This window comes from Colobus angolensis, unplaced genomic scaffold, assembly GCF_000951035.1.
Source record: "Colobus angolensis palliatus isolate OR3802 unplaced genomic scaffold, Cang.pa_1.0 Scaffold25, whole genome shotgun sequence".
NCBI classification, from domain to species: domain Eukaryota; kingdom Metazoa; phylum Chordata; class Mammalia; order Primates; family Cercopithecidae; genus Colobus; species Colobus angolensis.
In genome coordinates, this window is record NW_012115710.1 from 3,040,392 (window position 1) to 3,050,727 (window position 10,336).

Below are 10,336 nucleotides of genomic sequence, written 5' to 3' on the forward strand. Positions count from 1 at the left end.
ACCTGGCACCGTGTGCCTTTCCCCGAATGACCTCTTTGAATCCACCTGGGAAATGGGGCATATTGGTCACTGTAGTTTTATGGTTGGAAAACAGGCTCACAGGGGTGCAGTCACTTGCCCAAGGTTCCAAAAATAGTGTGTGATGTCGGCTGGATTCGAACCTGGGGGAATTTGCTGGAGAAGCACAGCAAGAGAGGGATAAAGGCAGGGAGAGAGAGAGATTTAATTTAGAAAGAGAAAGAACATGAGAGAGAACAGGAAAGAATGAGAGGAAATGAAAGAAAACACGAGAGAGAGAGAATGAGAGAAAGAAATAAGAGAAAGAGACAATGAGAAATACAGGTGAGAGAGAAGTATCTCATGAGAGAGAATAAGAACATGAAAAGAGATAGAATGAGAGAGAGAGAAAGAAAAGGGAGAGTGGAGTCTAGGATCTGGGCAGGGGTCTCCTCCCTGGGCCCCGGGCCCCTGGCCCCTGCCGCCAGCCCCATCTGGGCCCCCAATCACTGCCTGGTCAGAGTTGAGGCAGCCTGAAAGAACTGAGCTGGAAGCTCACAGCACCTGACCCCTGGAATGCATCCCCTGGGGGGCAGGCCAGCCCAGACTGAGGACACTTATAAGCCCCAAGGAGGCCCCTGCGGGAGGCAGCAGGCTGGAGCTCAGCCCAGCAGCGGAATCCAGGAGCCCTAGGTGGCCAGGTAAGAGGCCTGGTGGTTCCCCACTAAAAGCCTGCAGTCTTTGGGATCCGAGTCTCCGTACAGCTCCGTGTCGCTGGATTTTCAGCCTCTGTGCCTCCTATCTCCACATCTCTCCAGATAGATCCCTCACTGTCTCTACTTAGCAGTCTATCTCTTTCTCTCTCTCTCTCTCTCTGGGTCTCCCTCAGCCTCTCTGTCTCTCTGAATCTCTATCTCCGTGTCTAACTCTCAGACTGTCTCTGAGGGTATCTCTCAAACACTGTCTCTCCAGCTCTGATTCTCTGTGTGTCTTCCCTCCGTGCTTGTTCATGGATGGCTAGACACCATCTCTGCCCACTCGGAGACAGCTAGATGCTGTCTCTAAACTTTCCTTTCTACCCAGTTCTCTCTCTCTCTCTTTTCCCATCTCTCCCTCTTTTTCTCTTTTGGTCTCTAAATCTGTCTCTCTAGGTTCTGGGTCCACGGATGGGAGTGGGGGTAGATGGTCTAGACTCTAGCCTACCTAATAACATCCCAGGGGGAAGAAAGGGAGGGAGAAAGAGAGGGATGGAGAGACTTGGACTGAAGACCCCCAGATAGGGCTAAGTCTCAGTCCTCATCCCCAGGTGCTGACGTGATGACCGCAGCAGGAAACCCCTGGAGCTGGTTCCTGGGGTACCTCATCCTTGGTGCCACAGGTATCTGAGTGTGCATGTGTGTGTGACTGTGCTTGGGGGCCACAGTGTTTGCTAATGTTCGGGCGTGATTCAGTGTCCTCCTGCTCGTGACTGCAAAGCTGGCTGTGAGACGGTAACCATGTGATCCGCCCCCATGGCTGTCCCCCGGAATTGTGTGTGGCAGTGTGCCTGGGTGTGTGGTTGCACCTGTGAGACACTGACAGTTTGTGCCTCTGAATATCTGGTGGAGTGATAACAGTGTAATGATGATGTAGGGACAGGGGAAGCCGAGGGTGCAGGAGATTGTGCTTCCTGGGGAATAATCCATTGCTGGGAATCTGTGCCTACTTCCTGGGTCTTCAGTCCTGAGATCCCCCTCTCCCATCCCCAAGGAACTCACCTCACGGGACTATATAATGGTGTTTTGGTGTGAATGGGCTTGTGGCTGGATGTGACTGTGGGTAAGGCTGGGAGAGGATAGGACTGACTCGCTGCAGGACTCTTTGAGCATCAGTCTGTGCAGACAAGTGACCGATCTTTGCTCCCAGCAATAACTCCACCCCCTGAGCTTTAATCCACACCAAAGGACCCGATCCTACCGCTATGAGCCTAGACTCCTCTGTTGAACCCCTGACCGGGCTTTGCACCGCGATGGCACCAGTATCACCTCCAGAGCCCACCCCAGAGCCCTGAGTGCGCCCCAGGAGCCCTGGTCCCACCTTCTGAGACTGCCCCTATCCATAACCCGGCTCTTGAAGCCTTGACGGCGCCCCTGTGCTGTAACCCCAACCCTAGGAGCACTAATCCCGACTTCTCAGCCCACCCTCATGCCCTGACTTACCTCCCAGAAGCCCTGACTACCCTGAAACCCTGACCAGGCTCCTGCACCGTGATCACCGCCCCTGGGAACCCTAGGCCAATACCCTGGACCAGCCCATGAAGCTCTGATCATGCCCCCTGCACCATAACCCCACCCCCAGAAGCCCTGGGTCCGCCCCCTGGGCTCGTCCCCAGCCCTGACTCGGCCCCCAAGAGTCCTGACTGCTCCTGAAGCCCTGACCGCGCCCCTGCTCGGTAACCCCACCCCCAAAAGCTCTAGGCCCACCTCCTGAGCCCGCTCCCAGCCCTGACTCCACCCGAAGGAGCCCTGACGGCTCCTGAACCTCTGACCACGCCCCTGCTCGGTAAGCCCACCCCCAGGAGCCCTGGGCCCGCCTCCTAGGCCCGTCCCCAGCCCTGACTCCGCCCTCAGGATCGCTCGTCTCTGGTAGCAGCAGTCGAATCATAAACGGCGAGGACTGCATCCCGCACTCGCAGCCCTGGCAGGCGGCACTGATCATGGAAAACGAATTGTTCTGCTCGGGCGTCCTGGTGCATCCGCAGTGGGTGCTGTCAGCCGCACACTGTTTCCAGAAGTGAGTGCAGAGGTAGGGCGAGTGGGCAGGGCCTGGGTCCGGGGGCAGGGCCTGGGTGTTACTTTGGCTGAAGGCAGGGGCCTAGTATCAGGTTCATCCTGGGGTGCTCAGGGGGAATCAGCGGTGAAGGCTCTGGGAGGAGGACGGAATTAGCCTGGATCCGGGGAGCCCAGAGAGAAGGGCTGGGAGGCGGGAACCTTGCTTTGGAAGGACTCAGAGAGCCCTGGGTTGAAATCTCAGCCCGGTGCTGAGTCTCTAGTGAACTAAGGCAAGTTCCTGTCCCTGAATTTTTGTGAATGAGGATTTGAGACCATGGTTAAGTAGCCCTTAGGGTGTTTAGCGAAGAGGGTGGGGTTGGGGTTAGGGAATGGGGATGGGAATGGGGTTGAAGATGAGAATGGAGATAAGGAGGCAGTTGCCACAAAACTGACCTGCCCTCCGTGGCCCTCAGGTCCTACACCATCGGGCTGGGCCTGCACAGTCTTGAGGCCGACCAAGAGCCAGGCAGCCGGATGGTGGAGGCCAGCTACTCGGTGCAGCACCCAGAGTACAACAGACCCTTGCTCGCCAACGACCTCATGCTCATCAAGTTGGACGAACCTGTGTCCGAGTCTGCCACCATCCGGAACATCAGCCTTGCTTCGCGGTGCCCTACCGCGGGGGACTCTTGCCTCGTTTCTGGCTGGGGTCTGCTGGCGAACGGTGAGCTCACGGGTGTATGTCTGCCTTCTTCAAGGGGTCCTCTGCCCAGTCGCGGGGGCTGACCCAGAGCTCTGCGTCCCAGGCAGAATGCCCACCGTGCTGCAGTGCGTGAACTTGTCGGTGGTGTCTGAGGAGGTCTGCAGTGAGCTCTATGACCCGCTGTACCACCCCAGCATGTTCTGCGCCGGTGGAGGGCAAGACCGGAAGGACTCCTGCTACGTGAGAGACGGGGAAAGGGGAGGGCAGGCGACTCAGGGAAGGGTGCAGAAGGGGGAGACAGAGTTACACAGGGCTGCATGGAGAGATGCAGAGACGAAGAGACACACAGGGAGACAGTGACAACTGGAGAGAGAAACTGGGAGAAACAGAGATATAAACATAGGAATAAAGAGAAGCAAAGGAAGAGAAAAACAGAAATAGACACTCGGGGAGGCAGAAACACACACACATAGAAATGCGGTTGACCTCCCAACAGCATGGGGCCTGGGGGCGCTGACCTCCTCCCAACAGAAAATCCTTGTATCACTTTTGACTCCCCAAAAACGCGACTAGAAATAGCCTACTGAGGGCCGGGCGCGGTGGCTCACGCCTGTAATCCCAGCACTTTGGGAGGCCGAGGCGGGCGGATCACAAGGTCAGGAGATCAAGATCATCCTGGCCAACACAGCGAAACCCCGTCTCTACTAAAAATGCAAAAAATTAGCTGGGCGTGGCGGCGGGCGCCTGTAGTCCCAGCTACTCGGGAAGCTGAGGCGGGAGAATGGTGTGAACCCGGGAGGCGGAGCTTGCTGTGAACCAAGATCCTACCACTGCACTCCAGCCTGGGGGACAGAGCGAGACTCCGTCTCAAAAAAAAAAAAAAAAAGAAATAGCCTACTGTTTACGGGGAGCCTTACCAATAACATAGTCAATTTATGCATATGTTTTATGCATTCATGATATACCTTTGTTGGAATTTTTTTATATTTCCAAGCTGCACAGTTCGTCTGTGAATTTTTTTAAATTGTTGCCACTCTCCTAAAATTTTTCTAATATATTTATTGAAAAATATCCAAGTAGGCCGGGCGCGGTGGCTCAAGCCTGTAATCCTAGCACTTTGGGAGGCCGAGACGGGCAGATCACGAGGTCAGGAGATCGAGACCATCCTGGCTAACCCGGTGAAACCCCGTCTCTACTAAAAATGCAAAAAATTAGCTGGGCGTGGCGGCGGGCGCCTGTAGTCCCAGCTACTCGGGAAGCTGAGGCGGGAGAATGGTGTGAACCCGGGAGGCGGAGCTTGCAGTGAGCTGAGATCTGGCCACTGCACTCCAGCCCAGGAGACAGAGCGAGACTCCATCTCAAAAAAAAAAAAGAAAAAAAAAAAAGAAAAATATCCAAGTGGACTTGTGCAGTTCAAACCAGAGTTGTTCAAGGGCCAACTGTGTACCCAGAGGCAAACAGTGGCACAGACTCATAGAGATGAAACACGAAGAGAAATAGGAAAAATCAAGACTGTACAAAGAGGCTGGGTATGGTGGCTCATGCCTGTAATCCCAGCACTTTGGGAGGCGAGGCAGGCAGATCACTTGAGGTAAGGAGGTCAAGACCAGCCTGGCCAAAATAGTGGTATCCTGTCTCTACTAAAAATACAAAAGTTAGCTGGGTGTGGTGGTGGCAGGCGCCTATAATTCCAGCTACTTGGGAGGCTGAGGCAGGAGAATCGCTTGAATATGGGAGGCAGAGGTTGCAGTGAGTCAAGATCGCACCACTACACTCCAGCCTGGGTAACAGAGTGAGACTGTGTCTCAAAAAAAAAAAAAAAAAAAAAAAGACTTTACAAAGAGATGCAGAGACACTGAGACAGACAAGCAAGCCACGAAGGAGACAAAGAAGGAAAGACCGAAACAGACAGACAACAAGCCCAAGAGAAGCCGCCAGCATTCAGGACACAGGACATCGGGAAGCAGGATTAGATGAGGTCGGGGATCGGGAACGGGACCTTCCAACAGATATGCTGCTGGGCTGTGTTGATGATGGTTCCGTCTTTGTTTCTCAGTCTCATTTAGTTCCTCTCTGATCCCACATCCATTTCCACCTCTCTGTGTTTCGGATTCTGACTCTCCCTCTCTTCACAACAGGGTGACTCTGGGGGGCCCCTGATCTGCAACGGGTACTTGCAGGGCCTCGTGTCTTTCGGACAAGGCCAGTGTGGCCAAGCTGGCGTGCCAAGCGTCTACACCAACCTCTGCAAATTCACTGAGTGGATAGAGAAAACCGTCCAGGCCAGTTAACTATGGGTACTGGGAACCCATGAAATTGACCCCTAAGTACATCCTGCGGAAGAAATTCAGGAATCTCTGTTCCCAGCCCCTCCTCCCTCAGGCCCAGGAGTCCAGGTCTCCAGTCCCTCTTCCCTCAGACCCAGGGATCCAGGCCCCCAGCCCCTCCTCCTTCAGACCCAGGAGTCCAGCCCTTCCTCCCTCAGAGCCAGAAGTCCAGGCCCCCAGCCCCTCCTCCCTCAGACCCAGGAGTCCAGCCCCTCCTCCCTCAGACCCAGGGCTCCAGACCCCCAACCCCTCCTCCCTCAGACTCAGAGGTCTAGACACCCAACCCCTCCTTCCCCAGACCCAGAGGTCCAGGCTCCAGGCCCTCCTCCCTCAGACCCAGCCTTCCAAAGCCACCTAGACTCTCCCTGTACACAGTGCCCCCTTGTGGCAAGATGTTGACTCAACCTTAGCAGTGTTAGAGTTGGTTTTTCATTTTTTGTCCCTTTCCCCAGATCCAGAAATAAAGTCTAAGAGAAGCGCAGGTTCTGTTTGTAGTGTCCTCCTTGCTTCCCCTTCCATTCGAGAGATTCCAGCGAATGGCTTTTCCTCCATGGGTCTCAGTTTCCCTATCTGGGAAATGGGAGCTTTGACCAGGAGGGCCACAGGGTTTCAGAGGGAGGGGCCATTCCCTGGGTGGTTAAGAGAAACCAGTGCCATGGCTGTTGTCCAGTTTCTGAAAAGTCAAGTCAGCAAATGGTAACTGTAGAGATTTTCTTGCTTAGTTTAACTATTCAGCTTTAGTTGATCTATATTTGTTTTTGTCTTCTTAACTGCATTTCAAGAATTTTTAATTTGCGTCTGTCTCAGGACTTGGCTGCTGCAGCTGGAGTCTGGTGGGAAGAATTGTGGAGAGGGCTACTGTGAGTGACAGCTACAGAGACCAAGGAGCAGAAAGAGAGGAGGTTGAGGGCCAGAATGGGGCAACTGAGGGGCAAGGAGATGGGAGACTGAATAAGTATATAGATAATTTGAACAATACAATTGGCACATTCTATTTAATGGTCAGATATGGAAAGTTGCACCCAGTACCTGAAAAATAGAGAATCATTTCAAAAGACATACAGCTGCCAGAATGGCTAAAATTGAAGAGAATAACAGCATCAAGTCTCAGTTATATCTACAGCAGCTGTAACTCTCCTACAATGCTGGGGGTAGGGGGTAAAATGGTACAACCACTTTGGAAAACAGCTTGGTAAATTCTTAGAAAGGTAGGCATACATCCACATGATGGCTAGCAATTCTACTCATAGTATTTATGTAACAGCCATAAAAAGACTTCCCTAAGAATGTTTATAGTAGTTTCATTCATAATAATGAAATTGGAAATGAAGCAAATGTCTATCAGTAAGTGAGTGGATAAGCAAACTGTGATATATCCATACCATGGATTGCTACTCTGCACCAGAAAGAAATAAACCATTGATATAAGCAACACCATACACGCATCTCAAAATCATTATTTTGGCCGAGCGCGGTGGCTCAAGCCTGTAATCCCAGCACTTCGGGAGGCCGAGATGGGCGGATCATGAGGTCAGGAGATCGAGACCATCCTGGCTAACATGGTGAAACCCCGTCTCTACTAAAAAATACAAAAAAAACTAGCCAGGCGAGGTGGTGGGCACCTGTAGTCCCAGCTACTCAGGAGGCTGAGGCAGGAGAATCACTTGAACCTAGGAAGTGGAGATTGCAGTGAGCCAAGATCACACCACCGCACTCCAGCCTGGGTGACAGAGCAAGACTCTATCTCAAAAAAAAAAAAAAAAAAAAATTTTAGATGGATGTGTTGGTGAGTGCCTGTAATTCCAGCTGCTCTGGAGGCTGAGGCAGGAGACTTGCTTGAACCCAGGAGGCAGAGGTTGCAGTGAGCCGAGATCACACCACTGCACTGCAGTCCGGGCAAAAGAGTGAGACTCCGTCTCAAAAACAAAAACAAAAACAAAACAGACTGGGAAGAAGCATAAAAGAACTTTCTCGGGGGATGGAAATTTTCCATAACTTTACAGGAGTGAGGATTACGTGAGTGTACGCATTTGCCAAAACTCATTGAATCGTAATGCCACACTGTGCATACCTCAATAAAAACTTTACCTCAATTTAAAAACCACACACAGCATTCACAAACACGAACCCGTTATTGAGGTACGAAGCAAGTCTCAACACATTTCCGAGTTGGAATATATAGAGTATGTTGTCTGACCACAATGTAATTAAGCTAGAAATCATAATAGCCAGAAAATCTTCATGTGTTTTCAAAACGGTCTTAGGGAGTGCAAGTGCAGGTTTCTGACAGGGATATGTTGTGTGGTGACGAACTCTGGGCTTTTTACTGTATCCATCACCCAAGTAGTGTGCACTGTACCCGACAGGTCATTTTTCCTCCTTCACCTCACCCCCCTCTCATGCTTCCACCTGCTGGAGTCTCCAGTGTCTATTATTTCACTCTATGCCTGTTTGTACCCACTGTTTAGCTCCCATTGATAAGACAGAACATGTGGTGTTTGACTGGCTGTTTCTGAGTTATCTCATCTAGGACTGTGTGTTTTGATTTTAAAGGAACATCCCTAAAGAACCCACAATTCAAAACAAGAAATATAATGGAAATTAGAAAATATTTTGAGTTAAATGCTAAGGAAAATACAAGATGTATGCACATGTATTGTATGTGCCTACTACAGTGCTCGGAGAGAAACATATAGCCATAAACACATAATTATAAAAGAAAAAGAGCTGGCCGGGTGCCGGTGCACTTTGGGAGGCCAAGGCGGGCAGATCACCTGAGGTCAGGAGTTTGAGACCAGCCTGACCAACACCGTGAAACCCCGTCTCTACTAAAAATACAAAAATTAGCTGGGTGTGGTGGTGCATGCCTATAATCCCAGCTACTCTGGAGGCTGAGGCAGGAGAATTGAATGAACCTGGGAGGCAGAGATTGCAGTGAGCCGAGATCACGCCATTGCACTCCAGCCTGGGCAACACAGCAAGACTCTATCTCAAAAAAAAAAAAGAAAAGAAAGAAAAAGAAAAAGAGCAGAGAATTAATTCGTGATTTAATCATCACCAGAAGTAGGAAGGAAAACAGCAAAATAAACTCCAGAGAAGTAGAAGGAAGGAAATACTAAATATAAGAGCAAAGCTTAGTGGCAGAGTAAACAGATATGCACTGGAGAAGGTTGACAAGTTTTCTAATAGATTAACAAACTGGTAAGCCCCAATGAGAATTATGAAGAACAAAGTAAAGACACAACCAGGATTAAAAATGAAAAAGGAGATATACTTTAGCTCCTGTGAGCATGAAAAAGATATTAACAACTTTATGCCAGTATCTTTCAAGATTTATAAGAAATGGGCAATTTATTTAAAAGTGTAACTTACCAAAACTGACTCAAGAAGAAGAAGAAAATCTAAATAGCCATGTTTGACCATTAAAGACGTTGAAGCAGTAATTCAAAGATCTCACTAGCCAGGCATGGTGGCTCATGACTGTAATCCCAGCACATTGGGAGACTGAGGTGGGTGGATGGCTTGAGGCCAGGAGTTGAAAACCAGCCTGGCCAACATGGTGAAACCACATCTCTACTAAAAATACAAAAATTAGTTGGGCATGGTGGTGGGTGCCTATAGTCACAGCTACTTGGGAGGCCGAAGCAAGGGAATCACTCGAACCCAGGAGGCAGAGGTTGCAGTGAGCCAAGATCACGCCACTGCAATCCAGTCTGGGTGACAGAGTGAGACTCTGTCTCAAAAAAAAAAAAAAAAAAGTCTTCTCACAAACAAAGCTGTAGTTCCAAATTTTCTCCGGAATGCTCAATCATTCAAGAATAAAACAATTATAAAATTCCACAAAATCTTCCAAAAATTAAAAAAGAGGGAACACTTCCCAACTCTATTCACAAGGACAAAATAACCTGGATACCAAAACCCAACAAGAATAGCTAAGAAAGAAAAATTACAAACCATTATGACTCCTGAATGTAAACGCGAGTATTCTAAATAAAATCTGTAGCTGGCAATATATGAAACAACAGTATATTAGAATGGAGTTGAGTTTACATGAGGCATGCAGGATTTTTTAACATCAGAATATCAACTAATGCAACTTACTACACTAAAAAATTAAAGGGAAAAATAATATGATTTTGCCAAAAACACATTTAATAAAACTGAGGCTGGGTGTGGTGGCTCAAGCCTGTAATCCCAGCACTTTGGGAGGCTGAGGCAGGTGGATCACTAGGTTAGGAGTTCAAGACCAGCCTGGCCAGCATGGTGAAACTACGTCTCTACGAAAAATACAAAAATTAGCCAGGCATGGTGGCAGGCGCCTGTAATCCCAGCTACTTGGGAGGCTGAGGCAGGAGAATTGCTTGAAACCGGAAGGCGGTGTTTGCAGTGAGCCGAGATCACACCACTGCATTCCAGCCTGGGCGAAAGAGCGAGACTCCATTTCAAAAAATTAAATAAATAAAATACAATTGAATACTCATTTATTTAAAAAAACCTAGCAAACTAGGAATTGGTGGGAACTTCCTTAATATGGTAAATAATATCTAAAAGACCTAGCA

The 10,336-nt window shown here is 49.7% G+C and overlaps 1 protein-coding gene across 1 annotated transcript; it reads left to right on the forward strand.

Moving 5' to 3' along the window:
* Positions 1-748: 748 nt before the first annotated feature.
* Positions 749-5,911, forward strand: KLK4 (kallikrein-related peptidase 4). Its single transcript, XM_011946290.1, has 5 exons — positions 749-1,375; positions 2,607-2,769; positions 3,221-3,471; positions 3,554-3,690; positions 5,589-5,911. Exons 1-5 carry the CDS (start codon positions 1,315-1,317, stop codon positions 5,739-5,741), a joined length of 765 nt encoding a protein of 254 aa, XP_011801680.1. The 5' UTR covers positions 749-1,314; the 3' UTR covers positions 5,742-5,911.
* Positions 5,912-10,336: the final 4,425 nt, after the last annotated feature.